At 34.2% G+C, this 24,068-nt stretch overlaps 1 protein-coding gene across 3 annotated transcripts in view; it reads left to right on the top strand.

Moving 5' to 3' along the window:
• SORCS1 (sortilin related VPS10 domain containing receptor 1) overlaps window positions 1–24,068 on the top strand; it is a 714,896-nt gene that overhangs the window by 379,176 nt on the left and 311,652 nt on the right. For all 3 annotated transcript variants that reach the window (XM_051981370.1, XM_051981369.1, XM_051981371.1), the window contains exon 3: window positions 23,955–24,054. In XM_051981370.1, coding sequence (XP_051837330.1) covers window positions 23,955–24,054 — 100 coding nt within the window. The remainder of the gene's footprint in view (window positions 1–23,954; window positions 24,055–24,068) is intronic.

Genomic DNA, 24,068 nt, shown 5'->3' with positions numbered 1-24,068 from the left:
TTCCTCTCTCCTTCCTTTCTTCCTCCCTCCCTCCCTCCCTTCTGATAAGCTTTAACCTACCATTTCAACTTAAGAATTTTTTGGATGAGGCTTCTTTTAACTAAGATATTAGCTATGCTTCTTAGCTTTGTGTCTTAGAAAATAATTGATAAGTATATCATCTATGCTTATGGGAACTATTTGTAGATGATACATATTTTAGAAACCCTCTCTTATACTGATATCAACACATTATACAATCTGGGAAGAGAAAAGCAAAAATTGTTAAAAACAAATTGAAGTCCAAGATTAGTAGAGAGACAATAAGAAAGCACCTAGTGTTTGTATGAATTTAAGTCTAGAGGTTCAAAAGAGCTACAGACTAGGATAGTGAGAGAATTTATGTCTGTTTTAGTAGTACATATGCAGTGTTCTGTTGGAACCAGCATGAACCTCTAACTGTTAAATTTTCAATGAGATCTTTTATATCTTGGAAATCAGTAAATGCTGCATATCAGATTTTGATTTTTTGTTTGGTGAATTGTCTAGACTTAAAAAAGTGTTGAAAAAGATATAAATAATGTAGCCTGAAACTTAAATGTGTAGTTTGTACATTTTTTTTTTTGGTTAAATCTTTATCAGCACACTCCTAAATATAAATTTCTTGAATGTAAAAACTAGCCTTTAGCACATTACATGGCAACATGATAGGTGTTTGATAAATGTTTTATTTGTATATTGAATTATTTCATTTGTTTTAATCTCCAGCATCTTACATCTAATAAGTGCTTAATAAATGCTGATTAAGTCATCATCAGTGATCTCTGTGGAACGATGGTGAATAAGTGAATCTGGAACTAAAGATGGACAAAGACTATGCAGTTTTAAAAAAAAGAAAGAAAGAAAATAGTTAAAAAGCCATAGAGATTGGTTTTGTTGCCTGCTAAAATTCCTAAAGAGGTGAAGGGAAAGATGTTTTATAAAGACTTAGAAAAGAAATAAACAATTAATAAAAGCTACAATGAGGTCAGTAAAAAGATTCAGATTTCTTCTTGTTAAAGAAAACAGAATTGGAATAAGAGTTCATTAGTTCTATCTTCCTTGCACCGTCTATTTTCATATTCCTATGCATTTCAAGTCAAGATATTATCCTTTCCTACACACCTTCTTGCACTTAAGACAACTTTAAAAGGTGCTTTTTGATGTTTCAGTTAATACTTGACTTTAGTCTCCCTGACATTATTTTTCTACTAACATCACTTTTATATTCAAGCTCAGTTACTTATCCTCACTTCTAAGCTTCCTATAAAGCTATATTACTTGGTTTAAATATCTTTCCTAGTTTTAGAATAAGAAGGGACCTTAAAAAATTATCTAGTCTGATCTTTCATTTTGCAAGAAAGCAATTAAAGACTCAGAAATAGTCATCTCTTTGCTTCTTTTTTTAGTATCAAATGCAGATGGACATAGTGGTTCATGTCTGCAATCCTAGAAATGAGGACAACTGAAGCTGTTGGATCTTTAGAGCTCAGGGGGTCTGTGTGTCAGTGGGTTAAGCTGATATAGTGTTAAACTATTCAGTTTGGCATTAATATGGTGAATTCTCAGGAGGAGGGGACATCACTAATTGGACCAAGAGTGATGAACTTGCCCAGATCAGAGACTAGATAGGTCAAATGTTCAATGCCAGAATGGGATGGACCTCTGAATAGGCCTAGAACTTTTAGCCTTGGCAAGATAAGAAAACCCATATGTTAGTATAGAGGGAGATTGCCAGCAGATCCCTAGATCTTGTAGTTCCTGTTGACGATTGTATTCTACTATCATCCTATATCTCTCCTCCATTTCATGTCCAAACTCCTTGGAATCATAAGTATCACAACTTATTTTCTCCTCATTTAACTCAGTATGCCTTTCAATTTCATTCAACAAACTATTCTCTTCAAAGTTACAAATGATCTCTAATCTCCAGGTCTATATACCTTTTCTGAATCTGCATGCATTCTTTTTGATCTTTCTGCAGGTGTTGACACTTTCATTTACTTTCTTTTTGTTGATGCTCTCATTTCTCTAGGTTTTCATGGCACAACTCTCTTGGTTCTCCTACCAATTTTGATAGCTACTTCTTCATCTTATTTACTAGACCTTCATTAATGCTATACCCACTAATAGTAAGGGACCCATAAACTGTCAGAATTCCTCTTTTCTTCTCTCTCTATACTTTCTCACTTGGTTATCTCATTGTTCCCATGGTTTCAGTATTTCTATTGAGATGATTCCTAGGTTTCCTTATCCAGTACTATTCTTTTTCCCAACTTCCATTTTCATAGCTCCAACTGTTTTTTAGGCTTCTCAAACTGGATATCTCCTAGACTTCTTAAACTCAACATGTGTAAAACAGAATTCATTTTCATTTGTCCCAAACCTTTCCTTCCTCCTAAATTTCTTATTATTTTAGCAGGTACCACCATTTTTCTAGTTTTAAGTTAGGTGTTATCCTCAATTCCCTATTCTCTCTTTTAGCCCAGCCCCCTTCCATATTCAATCTGTGGTCATCTTATTGTTTCTGCCTCTGTGGAATATCCTTCTTTTCTTCTTTGACACTGTATAGACCCTCATCATCTTAAGAATGGGTTGTTGAAATAGTCTGCTAATTGATATTCCTGCCTCAGAACTTTCCCCCTTCTAATCCAAGCCCCTCTTGATTGTCATATGTAGAACTGATCATGTTACCTCCCTATTCAATAAACTCAAATGGTTCTCCATTACCTCCTGGAGCAATTATAAAATCCTGTTTGGCTTTCTAAGCCCTTTACATTATAGCCCCTTCCTCCCTTTCCATTCTTATCTTGTTTTCTTCTACATATATGTGTGTTGCCTATCACACAGCAGTCCATTTGTCAAGTCTAGAAATTTTCAGATTGTTTCCATGCTTGAAACTCTCTTCCTCTTCATTTCTGCTTTCAAGTTTCTCAGGCCTTCTTCAAGTCTCAATTAAAATCCGACCTAATATAAGAAGTCTTTTCACATTCCTTCTTAATCTTAGTAGCTATCCTCTGAAACCAGCCAGATTTATCCTTTGCATATCTTGTTTGTATACATTTATTTGCATCTGCCCCATAGACTATATGTGTACTTCTTTAAATATCTCTTTAAATTGGATATTCTAGGAGGATTCAGACATTGGAAGAAGAGTCTAAAGGAGCAGAAGGTATTTACAATGTTATAAGTATTGCAAGGATTGAGTGGACTTCCAAGAGAAATGTCAATGTCATGAATATCTGTTTTTCTGTTTGTAATTCTCTGTTCCTCTTTCTCAAAATCTCTTATATATACACATATATAATCATTTTGCCCTTTACAGAATGTTGAACAAGAAAACATCATCATTTTGCACAAAAGGAAATGGAATCATTACAAAATTAAAGCAGCTTGTTCACACTCACATTGGTGGCAGAGTAGAACCTACACAGTCTTGATCATTTTATAAGGATATGTAGGTAAAGACTTGGGGGAAAGAAAATTGTAATGTTGTACAAGATTATTATTCTATACTCTCAAGTACTATAGAAAAAAAGATTTCTTATTGGCCCCCAAAATCATATCCAACTAGACTAGTACACTAGATTTTACACTCAGAGTTATGTAAAATATATGGTTTCATCTATGGCTTCTCAACATTGAGAAATGTTTCGATGGGTATTCTCATATCTTAAACCATTGGTAGGATGTTATAATACAGAATTTATCTGAATATAAGTAAATGTTTGGAGCTTAATCAATATATATTAATCAATGGGGGAGGTAAAAAAAAAGGAGCAAAGGGAATAAGTATTTATATAGAACTCTGTGTCATTTGGGCATCTAGGTAGTACAGTGGATAGAGTGTTGAGTCTGGAATCAGGAAGAGCTGAGTTCAGATTGAGCCTTTGAAACTTACTAGTTGTTTGATTTTGGGCAAGTCATTTAACCTTATTTGGTTCAATTCCCTCATGTTTAAGACCTAGAGAAAGAAATTGCAAACCACTTCAGTATCATTGCCAAGAAAACCCTAAACAGATGTACCCTAAAGGGTAGGTCACAACTAAGAAGACTGAATCAAAACATGCCAGTTGATATTTTTATAAATAAAGAATAATATTAAATTAAATAATAAATACAACATGCTAGCTAAGTATTTTTTATACCATTTCATTTGATCCTTACATTAACCTTGAGAGCTATCCACTATTACTGTGCCCATTTTACAGTTGAGCAGCTTGAAACAAACAGAGGTCCAATAATTTGCCCAAGTCACACAGCTAGTAAGTAACTGAGATCATATTTGTATTAAAGTCTTAATTCTAAGCCTATTTTTTATCCATTATACCACCAATTGCCTAGAATAGAAAGAAGCTTTTTAAATCAGATGTGATTTTTTGTTTTAATATTGCCAGTGCCTACCACAGTGCTTTCCCCTAAATAAGGCTTAACCAATTTTAATTGAGTTGAATGAAAATCAATTGAATTCAGTGATGAATTAAATAAAATATAAAGGACTGCTTTGTAGATAAAAGGCATTCAGAAATCTTACTGACTTCATCTAAACTGCTGCAATGCAGGTGGAAGTGTGATGGATATACTCTTAGGATGTTGTACGTAAATCAAATTTTATAAATGGACCTGTTTGTTGGTATATTTTCATTTCTGAGATACTCTATCTTTATTTCTGATTTATATTTCTCTTATCTTAACATTTTAGTTTTGTCTAAGCTCAAATAGCCAAAAATGTATAAACAAATATTAAATGAAAAAAGGCACCTTTGTCTTTTAAAGTATTCTGTTGTAAAATGACAAGTCTTGTAATCTTCCTATCCACATCTTTGTGTATTGGGTTTTACTCAAGAAGCAAATTCTGCAGACTAAAAGAGATATTTTCCATAGTGGATAGAAAGCTTTGCCAGGGGTCCCAGAAGATCTATGTTCAAATTTAGCCTTTAACACTTAGTGACATCTCCCTGGGTGAGTCAATTAGATTCTGTGGACTACAGTTTCTACCTCTGTGAGAAGATTGGCATAAAGGAATTCTAATGTCCTTCCTGTAGTTATTTCCAACAGAGAACTTCAATGTAAGACAGGATGGGGAAGACAGGATAAGAAACAAGACATGAAAATTCTAATTGGTCCAGGATAAAGAAAGAGATAGAAGAGGGAATGATTTCATGGAAAGAATTCAGGATAAAATATCAAGCGATCAGGGTTATAACCCCAGCCATCCACTGATTAATTTTGTAAGCTGCACCCAAGTCATTTTTACCTATTGTACCTCAGTAACCTCATTTGTATATGAGCTATCACCTTACCATTTTTATGATTCTAATTGAACTTTGGCTTCCTAATTAATAGTAGACATTCCCAAATTAGAATCCAGATTAAAAGTACTTCTGGATAGAGAGAGAAGTGAGACCACCCCAACTGTTCCCAAAGAATCTGAAAACTAATATTGCTTGAAGAAACCAGCAACATTAAGGCAAAAGATAAATGGTGTGATTCTAACAATCAGTGTTCTGATTTCCAATGTATGTTTTTGGGGGATCTCCATTCTGACATATTTCTTTTGTTAATTTTCCTAGAGTAATATAATTGTACTTTCATTCTGGACAGGCTTTTTCTGGGAAAAAGAGGATAGTTATCATGATGATTCTATCAGTTGCCCATTTTCAAAATCTCTTTGCCATTAGAATAAGATAAATTTAGAACTGGAAAGGATCATCTTAAATTGAAACAAATGGGGTTGAAAAGTAGAGAATTTCAAACAATCTCTGGGAACAGATCTACTCTTTAAACATATGAGTGAGTATTTGATAGAAGATATAGAATCAGTGATTCCCCCCCCCCAAGGATCAGCTAAAAATGACAGACAATATGTGGAAATGACTGAGAGGTTTCTCTTTCTCTTCCCAGAATATTGTGAACAGAGAGTCACACATACCACAGGGATACATAGCTCAGCCCTGTGACTGTGAAAAACCAAGCAGATATGATTATTTCCAGGAAAGATGTTTTGTTGTTGATGTTGGCCAAAATTATTTTTATTTAATTTGTATATATGGATGCTAGTGGGAGGCAGAACTTACTAACATTACCTTCAAGAGATAAATATTTCATTTTTGCAGATCTCCAGGAGTGGGTAATCACACACTGCTAGGCTGGCAATCTTGAATGCCATTTGAGTACTCTGCAGTGCACTCAGTCTGAAAAAGCACATGACAATAGACAGTCACCATTTCAATTTATTTCTGACAAGGCTCCTTAAGATAAGGGATATGTATATGATACAGTTATTTCAGGCCAAGGACTGAGCATGCTTACCATCTCTCACTTACCTTTGGAGGGAAAAAAAAAATTAATCTTTCTGGGTTTACTCAGGAGCTTGGTAGCCTCATTCAGCTTACAGTTATATCCTTAGGCAGGTAGGCATATACTGTAACCTTTGATGCCAAGAGAATATTTGAGAAGAGTTTCAAAAAAAGGAGGTAAGATGAATAGAAATCAGAAAATATAGGCTAAATCCATTACTCTTCTGCTAACTCAGTGACTGTGGACAAGTCATTTTTCAAGTTTGAACTTTAATTTTTTTATTTACACATAAGAAAAAGACTAAATGTGAAGGAGTTGAATAGGAGAGGGAAAAAGAAAAAAAATAACCTATGTAACAAATAAGCCAAATTAAACAAAGTAAATGACAATATTGTTCACATCTAAAAATGTATGCTTCATTTTGTATGTTATTTTGTTTTCTCTTTGTCAGAAACTAGACACCATTCTTTGTCATTAGTCATCTGTAATTTTTATTAATTTTTGTGTTGATCAAATTTCTTAAATCTTTCAAGTTCTCCATTTTTTATAATGATGATATAAATTGTTTTTTTAATTCTGCCCACTTCACTAGATGTTATTTCATAGATTTTTTCCTACTTTCTCTGAAACTCTCATTCTTCATATCTTATAGCATTTATTAATAATATGTGATAATGTATTTTTTATTATTCTTTTGCTCAAAACTTCAAATCTTTGGAAACTATTATCCCATGGTAAAAAGTCACATAGCATCACAGAAAAATATTTACATTAAAAAGACTGGTATTTGTCAAGGAGAAGAAATTTGTGCTCATTGAAAGTGCTATACAGTTTCTAGGACTCAAAATACCCTGGGTTTTTTCCTTCTACTTTTAATTCTGAGTTAAGTTCATTATTCATCAAAGGCATTTTTTCATCTACTTGTCTTTTTTTTTTTCCTTGAGAAAATAGGCAAATCTTTTTGAATGATCATGGATCTCTTATGGAAGTCTTCTGCAATATTTCAGGATTTGATACATTTAGCACAATGTTATCTGCTGAGAGGAGCATCTTGAGGCCTTTATCATTTGAAGGGAATTATTTCATTTTGAGACATAGAATAAAAGAATTTGAATGAATTAATAAGCATTTATTGTTTTTTGTTTTGTTTTGTTTTTGCTAAATGCTTTGTTAAGTACTAAATGGATCTCAAAGGCTCAACCTATACTATAAATAAAAATAATCATCACTACAACATACCCCAAAATTCATTGTCCACTCTCTTCTTCAAAACTTCCAAACAGAAGGGGATCGACAACCTTTAAAACTCATTGTACTTTGGTGCCGTTTGACTTAGGAAGTTTGTTTTTTTCTTAAAATTAAGTCTAACTTCTAGTCGTTGATTCTGCTTCTGCCCTTTAGAATCAAGCAGATCACATCTAAATGCTACTTCAGATAATTCATAAAAACTATCATGACTTCTCTGATATCATGACTTTTTGAGGCTAAATATTTCCTGTTCCTTCAGCTATTCCCCATATTTCCTTCACCATGCTGGTTGCTATCCTTGTGACACTCTCCAGTCTAATGACTTTGTTAAGTTATGGTGTAATCAGTTTTGTGCATTACCCTTATCTACTATTTGGTAATTTTGGCCAAAAAAAAAAAAAAAAAAAGAAAGAAAGAAAGAAAAGAAAGGAAAAAGAACTAAAGTTAATCTGGCATGATTAATTGTTGATAACTGCATGGTGTAAATACCATTTCCTCTTCTGTATCTTCAATAATCATCTTTATTCTGAAAATTTCCCAGGAATCAAAGTCAAACTCACTGACTTATATTTTACAGATCTTATTTTCTTTCCTTATTACAAATGTCATATTTTTGTTCCTCTCCATTATTGTGATTTTTTCCTTCTTCCTCCCCATAATCTTTCAAATATTGCTAACAGTGGCTTAGCATTTATATTTGCAATTTGTCTTAAGACACAAAGATGTAGTTCATCTGACTGAAGTGACTTGAATTTCTTCTTAGTCATTTTGTTTCCTTCATTTTCATTGTTAAAGTCATTCTCCTTTGCAAATAAAACAGGAAAAAAATACAATTGAGCAATTTTGTCTTTTTTCCATTGTCAGATGCCAATGCCTTATTGACCACAAGTAAAGGTTCTATCTCTTCTCTTATCCTGATTATTCTTGAATTAAAATTTTTTAGAAATGTTATTCTTAGGCTTCTTATGCATTCACATTAGACTTTTCTTTTTTTGTTTGTTTTTTGCCTAGGCAATTGGGTTAAGTGACTTGCCCAGGGTCACACAGCTAGGAAGTGTTAAGTGTCTGAGGCCAAATTTGAACGCAGGTCTTCCTGACTTCAGGACTGGTGCTCTATCCACTGCACTACCTAGCTGCCCCACATTAGACTTTTCAAATGAATCCAATTTTCGATTCTCACTGGAATTTTGTCCCTTTATGCCTTCTGAATTTAATTCTTAAATACTATTTCTCTTGGACTTGCTTTTCTTTAACTATTTTAATCCATGTGATCCTACCTGGAATTGTCAACTTTACATTGCATGTTGTGATTCAAAAACCAAAATCCCATTCTTTTCCAGAATACAAATTAATTTCCCAAATCAATTTTTCTCTTCTGTATTCTTTGCCAAGCAACAATGAAGAAAATACAACCTGTGTTTCTATAGTCTTCAATTTCTTGTCCAAGATTTCTTAATTTTGGCAATACCCTTTGTTCATTATGAAAGTGTCATTTATATCTACAAAGTGGATAGTTGTTCATTTTGATAACATATTTCTATTATTTTTCTAGTAGACAAATAGCTGCCTTAGTACCCATAATCAAGTGAATCAGCAATTACAATCATTGTCTTTTTGTTCTGGCCCTTCCTAAACAGGCTTACTTCCTACCTTCTTTGGAACCACTCTCTATTTCTTGAAAGTACAAGTAGCTACTTTCTTTTTGTAGAAAACAATTCTCTCCTTTATTTTATTTTATTGTTAAGAGTCTCAAATCTGTTTTTTAAGCTGCAATTGGACACAATTCTTTTTCTTTCTTCACTGTCTTATATTCTTCTAAGCTCCATCATTGTTAGGGTTGTCTCCTCTCCTTTATTTCAGGTATCTTTTCCTCTCTGCCCACACCAAATCCTTACTTCTGTTTATTTTGAGGAACCCTTCATTTTCCTTAATACTCTGGAGTGTGAAAGTGTTCCTCAAGGTCTACCTTCTTTAGGAGAGATCAGTTTACCCTTAAAAGACAGATTAAAGTCATTCAGTAGTGGTAGAAATAAATAACAGGATTCTTCACTGCACATCCTTCAAAATAATGGCAAATACCTTTAGAAAACATCTGTTTAGTGGGAACAATGCTACCTAAAAAGTTTTATTTTAAGTACCAAGTTAGATAATATATTTAAAGTACATTGTTAAACTTTATGTGCTATCCATATGCCAAATATTATTGGGGATTGAGGAAGGACAAAGATATGTTTTTGAAAATGAAATTCATTGCAGTAAAACTCTTGTCTAAATACTTACCTTTTACTAAGAAAACAATTAGATGACAAAGTGAATAGAGTTCCAGGCCTAGTCAGAAGACCTTTGTTCAAATTCAGCCTTAGACACTAATGGGTCTGACCTTGTTTTAGCTTTCTCACCTGTAAAATGATGTGGAGAAGGCAATGGTAAACTACTTCAATATCTTTGCCAATAAAACTCCAAATGGGATCATGAAGAACTGGACACAACTGAAATGACTCAAGAACAAGAAACTACTAAGTAAACATCATTAATTCTGACTATATTTACCTTAAATTAATTAGTAATAATGGCAAAGGACAAGGGTGCAATGTGTTTTTTATGATGTGTGTGTGTGTGTGTTTATTAGAATTAAGCATGATTTGTATAGTTTTAGCTCTACCTAAAGAGAATTCAAAAAGAATGAAATCTTGGACTACATTAAGAAATTATTAATAAGGAAATAAGAGTACCATTGTAATCTACTATAGTCCATATGCATCTGTATTACTCTTCAATTGTGGACCCCATACTTTAGAAAGGACATTAAGCAAACTTTGTTAATGACATCTACAATGATTTCAATTTATTCATATGTTAGTTGAAGAAATTAGTTAGAAGAAGAGGGATTAGACTATGTTGCTTATCTTGTGAGGGCAGAAGTGGGAACAGTAGTTTACATTAGGTAGTGATGAAATACCATGGATAGAGAAATCTCTCTACAGTCAGAAGACCTGGACTCTGATCTCTGATAGCTATATGACATATATGACCTTAATCTCCTGGAGCCTTAGTTTTCTCATCTGTAAAATGGGTTAGATGCCTTCGGAGTTGCCTTTCAGCTCTAGAATCATTATGCCTAAATTATAAAGAGACAAATATGGCCTTCATACCCCTGCCTTTAAAAAAAAAATTAGAACTATCTGAAAGTAGAAGAGACTACTCAGGAAATACAGATGTATTTATTTATTATAAGATATCTTCACATAAAAAACTGGATAACTGTTTCTCAGGTATTTTATAGCAGCAATTCTTTTTCAGTTAATTGTGGGACCAGATGGTCACTGGGGTCCTTTCCAACTCTGAAATTCTAAGAGCAGATGATAACCAAATCTATAGCCTTTGGTATCCCAATGTTCTCTCTTCACAGATGCTAAACTTTCCCTATCCTAAAGGACCTTTTCTAGATTCTTGAGCTCATTTTGCACATTAAACTGAACAGTGTGGGAATTCAAGAAACATCGGATGGCCCCGAAAGCAGCGCAGCGTCTTAGTCACATGTTTAAATTATACATTTAAACTGACAGGCCAAAGCATTCCAGCACAGAATCCTTAGAAAGCAGGAGACAATTTCCTTCAGCTTCGCATCATCGTTTGATGTAGATTGCTTGTTATATTCCCAAGATATTGCAAGAAATGGATTTGGAGATCTTTTCTTGACAGTAGGTAGACTAATGGAATCCGGTGACTGTATTCGGAACATTTGAGGTTTGTTATAACACGGTAATAGAAATATCAATGGCTCAGACAGGTTAAAAAAGCTGTCAGTGAATGATAATGAAGTTATTTAAATGTCGACTCACTTGCAAACATTTTACAAACCCTAAATTATTCTAGCTGCCTTAACCTCGTGTGTCCTAAGTTATTAAGCAGCAAAGCCAGGGATTCAGCCAATGTATCCTTGGCATCAGCAGCTATTTTTATTCTGCCAAATGAACTAGCAGCAATGAAAGTGCCGTTCTTAATGATTTTAAAAATGAAACAAAACACAAAAGTCACAGCTGCTTGATTTGGAGGTGACTGGTATTCTGCCGCCGGAATATGTCATTGGGTTTTATTTGGGTAATATTCTAATGTGTTCCCCTTTGGGAACAGTTTTACAACTCCCCAGAGTGACCCTCTGGGCTCTGTGACCTTAACAAACTTACTTGGCTTTCTTGTAGCATGGATTATGTATCACTAAAATTTTTTCTTCTACCCTCAGGATATACTGTGAGATTGATTTAGCTCATAGGCAGAAAACCTTCACTGAGATTGCCTGAGTACCTTAGGGAGGGAAAATGGCAGCATTGCTTTCCCATTAGAGCATGAAGATTGTTAACATGATCTCCTAAGTTTGTGTGGGACAGATAAAGATATTGAGAGGTAAGACGGAGACTGGAAGCAGTTCACCAACACCGACTTGCACTCAGTGTTCAGTTGACACTGCTGAGATTATACACTATTAACAGAGGTTAAGATGTTGGAAATCTTTACCAAGATAACATAAAAAATTCTGGCTGTCTCATGGAAATAGCCCTTCAAAATGTGAGAGTCAGACTTGACAGTATTTGAATAATAGTCATAGGAGAGAAGGTGCTACCTTCGTGTTTTTGACAGACACCCTTAGACAGCTTTTGCTGAAAGGACTATAGTTTGAGAGCTTTTGTTATTTTACTACATTGGGCACTGCACCAAGAATATCAAAAGGAATAAGAAGAAAGGAGGAAGAGAATCTAGCTAAAGAGTGCCTAAAACAGTGTAGGTACTATCTACCAGGAGAGAAGAGGGATCAGTAAGTAGAATCCAAATTTCAACCATCCCTGGAAACCTGTAGTTTCAGGTTGGTGACCTTATATCATCTGGTTATCCTCCAAATGGATAGATCTGCAGAGAAGACTAATTTGGAATAAATTGATTCTTAGTAATTTCCCAGTAATGCTATGTGATATTAATGAAAATTTTAAGATGAGAGGCAGAATAAGATGAATAAGAGACCTTACTTCATGTACATGTTTTTTGGAGACTTTTATACATACTGTCTTGTAGTAGCTTTTCATATTAATTCTTTCCTCTTTCCAAAGAGATCATAAGTTTCAGAAGGCAGAGACCATGTCTTATATATTTGGTGCATCCCCCATAGTCCTTGGCCCACTAAGAAGCCCTTAGTAGGTGGCTGGTGAAAACTTGTTGAATCAATATTCAGTAACATTTCCTTTATTAGATTTTAAAAGCTTCCTTTTAAAGCAATCTTATAAGAAGAGAAAGGAATAGCTTAAAGATCAAAGCAAAAACAGGTGAGCTTTGCTTTGATCACTTGAATATTTATTTGCCTGAAATGCTTATTTTTAAAGCTATTGGCTCTTACTGGCACCTTTATAGGTGTTGACAGAAGTACCATTTTTTCCTTTTGTAGATAATTCAACCTGTAAATAAAGCTTGGAACAACAAAAAATTGCTTCAGAATGTTGAGGAATGGAACAAATTTAGAATTCAAGAAGGCTTGTGCTACAGTGTGAATATATATATATATATATATCATTATGTATGTTTTCAATATTTTGTTCTTTCTTTTTTTCTTTATGACAGCTGGCAGCTTAGGGACCAATTCCTAAGTGCCTTTGTTTGTGAATTGTAAATGTTTATTTGACTCAGTTCAGCACTGAAAGCACAGCTAGGTACCAGTGAGAGTAGAGGATGATCAAATTGTACTATTAGGTCAATGATGATTGTTGCCATGTCACATTTCTGATATTTGTATCCATTTTCCTTCCAATGACACTTTGAGATAGAGAAAACAAACAGAACCATAAGGAAGAACATTTTCATCTAGAAAGTTTGATTTTAGTGGTGCTGTGCAAAGAATGTTCTGACCACAGGTGTGACCTTAATGGGAAAAGGCAACATTCAAGGGGTGGTTTCAATGGTACTCCCCTCTCTCCCCCTGAAATAAGGAGGAGGAAAAGGATACTGAAAGAGGGCTATAAGGGGGAGGAGGAGGAGAATACTGAAAGAGGGCTTCTCTGAGAACAGGATGGGAGAAGGGACCCCTTAGGGTTTTTTTATTTTTTCTTTCTTTTTTATTTTCCTTTTCCTTTTTTTTTTTTTTTTTTTGATATATGTATACATATTTCAACAGAAACCATAAGGGGATTCCTAGGAATGGCAGTCTCCTTATGAAAGTGTCTTAGCACCTTGAGACAAAGTGTATTTTTCCCATAGTAGTTAGGTATCTGAGTATAAGTATTATCAGAGTTTTGCAATACAAATATATAAGGTACATCGGATGGAACACAAGGACTGGAATTAGGAAAACCTGAGTTCAAATCTGACCTTGCACACTTATTAACTATATGACCCTGAGCAAAACACATAACCTCTGTTTGATTCAATTTCTACAGCTGTAAAATGAGGATAATAGAATCCACTTCACAGGGATGTTTTAAGGATCCAATGAGATAATATTTGTAAACTTCTTAGTACAGTGCCTGGTATAGAGTAGGCTATTTTATATAAACAATTATTCCTTTTCTTTCCTCTTTCCTTTCCCCCCAAAGACGGAAAAAACTGAAGCTCTAGGGAGTCTAATTCAATTTTCAGTGCTATTTACATATTGCCTCTCAAAGGTGACAAAGACTAGGTCCTTGACAGCAGGAAACTTAAAAATACTTAATACATTTATCTACCTAGCTCAATTCCAAGTGTGTTAGTGCTTTTACATTTTATTTGTCTGCTTTTATTCTTTGATATTTGTTTGTTTCTGAGGTAGAACCAAATGGTACCCTTAGCAGGCACAATGATTCCTCACAATTCATGTGTTTTATTATTATTCTCAGGATGTAGGGATATCAAGACTTCAGTGATCACATAAGGGCTAATGAAAGAGACATTCTGGGGACAGGATTCATAGATGCATAATATTATAAGGAAGAATAATAGTGTCATATGATGTTAGCACAAAGGCAGTAATGTAGATTAGACTAGTAATTTAGTTGTGCTTTTCAGGAATAGGTGGAGATTAAAAATAATAATAATAAAGCCTAAAATTACAGCAAAAAGAAGAGATAAAGTCTATAGGAAATAAGACATTAAAGACAAATACCTCAAGATAATAGTCCTGTCTAAAATTCATCTCCCATTGCTTCTCAATAATTCTGGTCCTTGTACCAGACCAGATTGATTTCTTCACTAAGCCTGAATATGCCATGATTATTCCTACACCTATATTTGTGACATTGTTCCTTCAGTGAATGCCTATCTTTTCTCTGCTAATTTATTTCTTTCTCAAGAGAATGCATACAGGGTAGGCTGTGTGTTTCTAATCAAACCATTTTATCTCCCCCTGGACCCTCTAAAAGGGAAAATAAAAATAACAATCTTCAGTTTTATTAGTTAATAAAACTTCTGTTGAATATTCCTATATACCAAGAATTATCTTAAGCACTGGTGATATAAAGCAAGACAAGAAACCAACTTTTTCCCTCAAGGAGCCCACTTTTTAATGTGGAAGACAACATGTAAATACTTTAAGATAAAGTAGGAAGACAATTACCTCTGAAAGGAAAGAGCAACTTGAAGGTGATATTGGAGATACTTTTTTTGGAGGAAATTATGGAAACTAAGAAGTGAGATGAGGAAGGAGAGCATTTAAGGAACCATAAATGGTCAATGCAAAGGCACAGAGATGGGAAAAGGGATGTTGTATGTGAGAGAGCAAGGAAACTATGTTCATAGAGTTCATGAAAATTTGGACTTATATGAACTGGTGCTGAATGAAATGAGCAGAACCAGGAGAACTTTGTACACAGTAATAGCAATACTGTGAGGTTGATAGACTTTGCTCTTCTCAACAACACAACGATCTAAGACAATTCCAAAAGACTCATGATGGAAAATGCTATCCACATCCAGAGAAATTATGGAGTCTAAATGCAGATTGAAGCATACTATTTTCATTTTCTTGTTTTTCTTTTTTCTTTCTTGTGGTTTTTCTCTTTTGTTCTGATTCTCCTTTCACAATGTGACTAATGTGGAAATATGTTTAATATGATTATACATATATGAATTAAATTGATTGCCATCTTGGGGAGGGAGAAGGGTAAAGAAGGAGACAGAAATAAAATGGAAATCAAAATATAAAAGCAAATGTTGAAAATAATTAAAATTTTTAAAATGATAAAAAAATCACAGAGTTCATGAAAAAGAATAAAATATAAGAAAACTGAACAGGTAGGAAAAGAATAGGTTTGTAAAGAGCTTCCAATATACTTATACACAAGTATCCATTGGGTTTTGTTAACGAAGGAAGTGACATGATCAGACTCACACTTCAGGAGGCAAAAATAAAAATAAACAAACAAAAAACTTTAGCAACTGAAATGGTGATGGAAGGTGGTCAGGAGAGCAGTTAGCAATGTCAATAGTCTAGGTCAGAGGTGATGAGGATCTGAATTAGGGAGATGGCTATGTGAATGGAAAGATGTGAAGATAGAAATAAGATTTCATAATGGAAGGGATTGGTTGGGTGAGGGAGAATGTATAAAATATTGTATTAGGTTTAACATTTGCTAAGTTTTCATAATAAATATGTCCTTAGATAATAAATATTTTTTATGATTGAACATTCAAAAAATGTTTGCTTTTAATAAATACAATAAGATACATGCCCTGATTTGTTGTTATTGTTCAGTCGTTTTTTAGTGGTTTCTAACTCTTTGTGACTCCATTTGATATTTTCTTGGCAAAGATGTTGGAATGATTTACCATTTTCTTCTCTAACTCGTTTTACAAATGAGGAAACTGAAGGAAACAGGTTTAAGTGACTTGCCAAGGGTCACATAGATAATAAGTGTCTGAAGCAAGTTTTGAATCCAGGAAAATGAGTCTTATTTATTGAAAGTTCAGTGCTCTAACCACTGAGCCACCTACCTAATTGTCCAGATTACCTGCTAGCACCTCTTAGTGAAATGTGCTGCATATACCTATGGATCTATGGAGTCTTAGATCTAGTGCTATGACCTCTGTTAGTTCTTTGTTAACTGCTTCAGTTTATGGTGATGGAATGACAAATTTTCAGAGTTGGAAGGACTTTCAGTCTTCTATAAATAGTAATGATAAATAGCTATCCAGCCTCTGTGCAAAGATGTCTGAGGTGGTGGAACTTACTAACCCCTAACATAAACCATTCTACTTTTATAGCTTGTATTGTTAGGAAATTCTTCCCTTCATCAGTCCTAAATCTCTTTTTCTTCTTGTTGAAAGCAGTTTTAGAGGCTAATCCCTCTTGGATAGGATAACTTTTGAGATAGATGATGACTGCTATCATATCCCCCTCTTAAGTCTTCCATTCTTTAGGATGAAAAACCTTATTCTTCTTAATTGTTCATCATATGACATGAACTTGAGATCCTTCCCACTCCTGTTTGCTTCCTTTGGATCATCATTTAGTGTTTTTCCTTAAAAATGGCTTGCAGAATTGAACACAAGTATTTTAGTATAGTCTGATAAGTTGTAACATGGCCTAGTGAAAAGAGTATTACATTTATCATCAGAGAATCTGGGTTCAAATCTCACTTCTCTCCCTGATGACTTATAGAACACTGAGTAAATCATGTTAACTTTAGTTTTTCATTTCATCATTTGTAAAATGAGAGCTTTGAAACTAGTGACTTCCCAAGTCTCTGCTAACTCTAAATCTATATTGCCTTGATTACAATCTACTGAATCCTGCACACTCTGCTTCTGTTAATGTAATTGAAATTTCATTGGCTTTTGGAACTTCTATATCATATTACTGTTTCATACTGAGTGAGTACATTGAGGCTTTTTAGAAAGAAAATGTAATTGACATCTCCCTCATGTTGTACTTATGAAACTGATTTCTGCAGTACAAATGTTAAACATTACATTTGCTTCTTTTCCATTTAATATTATTACGGTTTCTTCCATGAAGACTTCCCTCAAGGAAATAAAAAATAGAGTCCTTAGCCCAAATAATTGGTATATTCAGCCCAATGGGTATAACTTGTTGGTTAAGACTCTGTTGGAGCTTGTTTTTGTCTTCTACAATGTTCACTATTTTTATATGCCATGAATGTGTAGTTCCTCCTCAAATTATTGCACCTGAACTTATATATTGTATTCCCCTTCCCCATCTAATTAAAATGTAAACTCTCTGAAGACAAAGACTTCTTTTTTTTTCATCCTCAATGCCTTAGTATCTATTAACTTACTTGATTATATGATTGGATTTATCTGTGGATAAAAAAAATGTCAATAACAGAGGGATAGATATTGATTCCTGATATCTAGATGTCTGATATCTTTCTCTAAACTGACATGAAAGCATAAATAGCTACCTGTCTGTAGCCATTCAGCTAGTTCCAAATTCACCTCATTATACTAGGTGTATCTCTCTTTGCTGAGTTGGATCACAATTATTATCTATATCATCTATTTAAGATTTAAAACAACAAACTATAAAATGAGCTGGAAAATGATGAAATATCAAATCACTTTAATACCTTTACCAAGGAAACCCCAAATAGGGTTATGAAAAGTGACATGACATGACAAAAAAATGAACAATAATTGCTTCTTGAAATAATAGTGAGCCATTGGAATTTATTAGGAGAGGGTGACAAGGTCAGCCCCAAACTTTAGAAAAACTCCTTTGGCAGTTGAGTGGAGTCTGGATTAGAAAGGAAAAGGACTTGAGACCAGAATAATTTGAAGTTAGTCCAGTTACTCAAGTGAAAAGCAAACTTATATTTGTATGTAAGTCTTCTCACTTCAGATTTCTTATTAGTATTCCATATTGCTTCTATTTGTGGGTCAAGAATATCATAGTTCTCACCACTAATGAAAATGGATAGTACTGTTTGCCCTTAGAAATTCCAAATTTAACCAAGTATTTTTCTTTGAGGAATGGAGACTATTTAGCCCAAGAATAAGAGTATGAGTTTTTAAGGATAAAATAGATGCTCACTAATAATTTTCCATTCTCACTTAGGACAACTTAGAAATATTCTTTAAGGAGTAGGGCAAAGAAAGCTAAATTTGGAGTCATATGTAGAGATGAAAATTCTTCTTCACCACTTGTTAGCTATATGATCTTGAACAAATCACTGATCTCTTGGAGATTGTTTTCTCATCTGCAAAACTAGGAAGAGATGATGGATAAAGGCATTTCTAGTTCAAAATTCCATTTCATTAGAAATTTTCTAAAAATAATTAACTGATAATCTAGGGAAATCCTCTCAATTATAGGGATTTTAAAAAATAATAGCTTTTTTATTTTCAAAATACATGCAAAGGTAATTTCAACATATCACCCTTGCAAAACCTTGTATTCCAAATTTTTCTCCCTCCCTTCTCCCATTACCTCCTCTAGACAGCAATTAATCCAATATATGATAAACATGTGCAATTCTTCTACACATATTTCCATAATTGTTATACTGCACAAGAAAATCAGATTAAAAAAGAAAAAAAAATGATTAAAAAAAAAGGAAAAAGCAATCAAAACCAGAATGAAAAGGTGAAAAAATGTTGTTGTAATCCACATTCAATCCCCATAACCCTCTCTCTGGATACAAATGGCATTCTTTATTATAATTCTATTGAAACTGGCCTGAATCACCTCATTATTGAAAAAAGCCACATGTATCAGAATTGATCATCACATAATCTTGTTGTGTACAATGTTCTTTTCTTTCTACTCACTTCACTTAGCTTCAATCCATGTAAGTCTCTAGGCCTCTCTGATCCTGCTGATCATTTCTTTCTTTCTTTCTTTCTTTTTCTTTTTTCCTGAGGCATTGGGGTTAAGTGACTTGGCCAGGGTTACACAGCTAAGAAGTGTTAAGTGCCTAAAGTCAGATTTGAACTCAGGTTCTCCTGACTTTAGGGCCTGCTGATGGTTTCTTAAAGAACAATAATATTCCACAACATCCTTTTACCATAATTTATTCAGCTGTTCTCCAACTGATGGACATCCACTCAGTTTCCAGTTCCTTTCCACTACAAAAAGGACTGCCCAAAACATTTTTGCACATGTGGCTCCCTTTCACTCCTTTAAGATCTCTTTGGGATATAAAGCCAGTAGAGACACTGCTAGATCAAAGGGTATGCAGAGTTTGATGGCCTTTTGGGTATAGTTCCAAATTGTTTTCCAGAATGGTTGGATTAATTCATAACTCCACTTATAATTTTTTAGTGTCTCAGTTTTCCCACATCCCCTCTAACATTTATCATTATCCTTTCCTGTCACATTACCCAATCTGAGAGTATGTACTGGTACTTCAGAGTTGTCTTAATTTGCATTTCTCTGATCAATAGTGATTTAGAGTATTTTTTCATATGACTAGAAATGGTTTTAATTTCTTTGAAAATTGTCTGTCCATCTCCTTTGATCATTTATCAATTGGAAAATGATTTTTATTCTTATAAATTTGAGTCAGTTTTCTATATGTTTTAGAAATGAAGCCTTTATCAGAATGCTTGGATATAAAAATTTGTTTCCAACTTTTCTACTTCCCTTTTAATCTTGTCTGCATGGATTTGTTTGTACAAAACCTTTTTAATTTAATATAATCAAAATTATCCATTTTGCATTTTATACTATACAATAGTTCTTCTTTGACCATAAATTCCTTCCTTCTCCACAAATCTGAGAGGTAGACTATGCTTTGTTCTCCTAATTTCCAAAATTATCTCTCTTTATGTCTAAATAATGAACCCAAATGAACTTTGTTATTATTTTTTTCTAGTTCTATAAAGTATTTTCTTGCCAGTTTGATTGGTATGGCACTAAATAAGTAGATTAATTTAGATATACTGGTCATTTTTATTATATTAGCTTGGCTTAGCCATGAGCACTTGATATTTTTCCAATTGTTTAGATCTGACTCTGTGTAGAAAGTATTTTGTAGTTGTGTTCATATATTTCCTGACTTTGTCTTGGCAGGTAGACTTTCAAGTATTTTATGTTATTTACAGTTATTTTAAATGGAATTTTTTTGTGTCTCTTGTTGGATTTTGTTGGTAGCATATAGAAATGCTGATGATTTATGTGGATTTATTTAATATCCTGAAACTTTGCTAAAAGTTCCCAAAAAAACCCAAACATAAACAGTTTGTCCATGTTGAGTTCCTTGAAAATGGTCTTTGATGTTGGCTCTTATATGTTAATTTTTCTATTAAGTTCAGATTTGATTGATAAAAAGTCCTGAAAATCTGCAAATTCATTGAGCATCCATTTTTTCCTCATTCAATATTATAGATAATTTTGATACATAAGATTGACCCAGTTCTTTTAGCTGTTAGTAGAGATGATTCAGGACCTGTGGTCTTTTATTGTGGCTGCTGATTAGTCCTGTACAATTCTAATTGTAGCTCTAGCTTCTTGTATTATTATTATTATTTTTTGCCCTTGTTTCTTGCAAAATGTTGTCTTTGATCTGGGCTTATAAAACTTGTCAATAATGTGTTTTCCACAAAAGATCTCACTGAAATGGTGATTGATAGTTTTTTTTTTTTTTCTATTTCTACTTTTTCCTCATGTTCTATTACTCCAGGATAATTTTCTTGGATTATTACTTGCATTATTTTGTCAAGGTCCTTTTTTTGGTCATAATTTTCAGGCAGTTTAATCATTCTTATATTTTCTATTCATTTGTTCTCCAGATCTTTTTTTTTTTTTTTAATAAGAATATTTCACATTCTGCTGTTCTATTTTTTTCATTTTTTATCATCTGTTTTGTTATTTCTTAGCTTCTCATAGTATCACTGTCTTCCCCTTGCCCAATTCTAATTTTCAAAGAGTTATTTTCCCCTTCCTCCCTGTTCCCATAGTATGTTTCTATGGTAGGGTCCTTTCTTCACTGGTTCAATTTTTTTTTTTTTTTTTTTAATAAGAGGTATTAGTGTAAGTATCTCTAATCCTAGGGGTTGGAGTAAGGGTGGGATGGTGCATATGGCTTCACCTTAGCTCTCTTCTCTGACCAGAAACCCCAAACCAAAAGTTACCCTCTCCTTCAAGTGCCCACTGCCAACAGCATCTTTGCTCTACTGCCTCTGACTCATCAAGTGTGCGGGTTCCTTGTTTGCCAGGAAACCTTTCTACTGCACAGTGTTTCTAATTAGCTAAGATTCCTCCAGTGTTTCCAGATTCAGATCCTGACTCCTCACATAGTCCAGGAGGTAAAAGTTTTTGTGGTTCCTGCTGAGATTCCAGCCAAATCCAGGTAGTTTCAGGGGTCCCTTCTGGCTATTTGTCTGGAGTAAGCCCAGAGATTTTTGCTCTTCACATGAGTTAAATCTTGGCCTGGGGTTTTTCTTCAGATCTTCTCTAGTTGTATCAGGAGGACCCCTAAAAGCCTTTTGGCTTTTTATCAGTCTATGTTTGTCTTGAGGTACAACTTTGTTGTATTTGTGGGGGAAATAGAGAGAACTTGAAATTTGCCAGCCTACTCTACCATTTCCCCAGAATCTTCCCTCAGTTCTAATTTTTAGTTAATTATTTTCTTCAGTTAGCTTTTCTATCTCCTTTTGCATTTGATCAATTCAACTTTTAAATGACATATTTTATTCATTGTATTTTTTTTAATTTCACAAATTCAGTTTTTGCCATTTTGCCAAAACTATTTTTGTAAGGAATGATTTTCTTCAAATAATGTCTGTCTTTTCTTTTCCAGAGCTCTCATTTTCCTTTCCTCATTTTACTTATATCTCTTTTTAAAATTCCTTTATGAATTCTTCCAAGAGAGCCTTGTGAAATGGAGACCAACTCATATCACCCTTTGAAGTTTTATCTGAAGATATTTTACCTTTAGTGTCTTCAAGGTTTGAGGTCTATTCTTCCCTGGCTCCATAAAAGCTATCTATAGTCAGAGCTCTTTTTGCTTTTTTGCTCATTTTTAAAGGTTGAGGTCTGTTTTTAAAACAAAATGGAGATTGTCCCAAGTTTCTTCGCAGGGATCCTCAAACTACAGCCTGCGGGCCAGATGCAGCAGCTGAGGACATTTACCCCCCTCACCCAGGGCTATGAAGTTTCATTATTTAAAGGTCCACAAAACAAAGTTTTTGTTTTTACTATGGTCCGGCCCTCCAACAGTCTGAGGGACAGTGAACTGACCCCCTTTTAAAAAAGTTTGAGGATCCCTGTACAAGAAACAGGGGCTTCTAGCTGTTCTGGGGCCAGTGTTGCTGGCTTCCTTCTTTAGTGGTCAAGTCCCACTTGCTATGCTGGGATTCAGGGGGTTACCATTTACCCTGTGTAATTGTGTAGGAGGTCTCACAAGTAAGCTGTTGATCTTGCTTCTGAACTAAGACAGAGTAGCAACACTGCTTTATTTTGTCTATGGGACTCCTACTAGATTTCTCCAGCTCATGGAAATGTTTTCTTTCTGGATCTCCATGCACTACACTGTGCTGGGCTACTTCCCCCTCCCTCATTGAGACAGACCTTTCCCCATGTCCTTCCAAAATATCCTTTGCTGGAAATTTGTTGCACTCCAAATATTTATGGGTTCTGTCACTTCAAAATCAGTATTGATCTGAGGAAAGACAGGAAGAACTCAAAGACCTGTCTGTTCTCCATTATCTTGGCTCTCCCCTCTCTCCAGTGCTCTCCCTCCCCAAATACCAATTATAACAATTTTTTTTAATGAAACAAACTAGAGCAGGTTACTGAGGAAGTGTTTTGAAATCTCACTTATTGTCCAGCTAGACATACCTCAGGGATTGGGAAGGATTCCAGTCACAACCTATGTAACCTTATGCAAGTGATTTCCTTCTATGCTTCAATGTCAACACCTCTAAAATTATGGGGTCAAATTAGATGATTTGTGGGAGCTCTTTGAGCTCTAAGACTACTATTCCATCTTTCAATATAGTTGAAATAGACTGTGTGACCCTCTGTATTCTCTGCAATTCAATAGTGTTTAAACAGCTTAAGTAACATGACTTGTCGATTAACCCAAAGAACCATCTCTCAAAAGATTCTAAAGATACAGAAGAGTATACCATCTCTCTCCAACCCAGTAATCAAGCATTACATCTGATTTTAGCAAATACAACGGACATGCTGATCTCTTTTTTTCTTTTGAATTAATCATACTCTTTATGCTATATGGATACGTTAAAGAGCAGTAGAAAGATTGAGTTTTAATTTTTACCAATCCAATTTAAATGCAAATGTTAACCACTCACATGATGCTACTGTGTACATAATTAAACATCATTATATACCACATGAATCATTCAGAAACCTCTTGAGAGCCATCCTGCTATGTAAAACATGCATTACATTGACAAGCAGCCAAATGATGTGAGCTTCTGCACTCATTAATGCTCCTTTTGAATTATAGGTCAACAGATTATGGGACAACCTATGAGAAGCTGAATGATAAAGTTGGTCTGAAGTCAATTTTGAGCTATCTCTATGTCTGCCCTACCAATAAGCGCAAGGTAAGAGACTATAT

This window comes from Antechinus flavipes, chromosome 2 (assembly GCF_016432865.1).
Source record: "Antechinus flavipes isolate AdamAnt ecotype Samford, QLD, Australia chromosome 2, AdamAnt_v2, whole genome shotgun sequence".
Classification (NCBI taxonomy): domain Eukaryota; kingdom Metazoa; phylum Chordata; class Mammalia; order Dasyuromorphia; family Dasyuridae; genus Antechinus; species Antechinus flavipes.
Note: the sequence above shows the minus strand (reverse complement) of the source record. Positions and strands in the feature narration are given on the sequence as shown.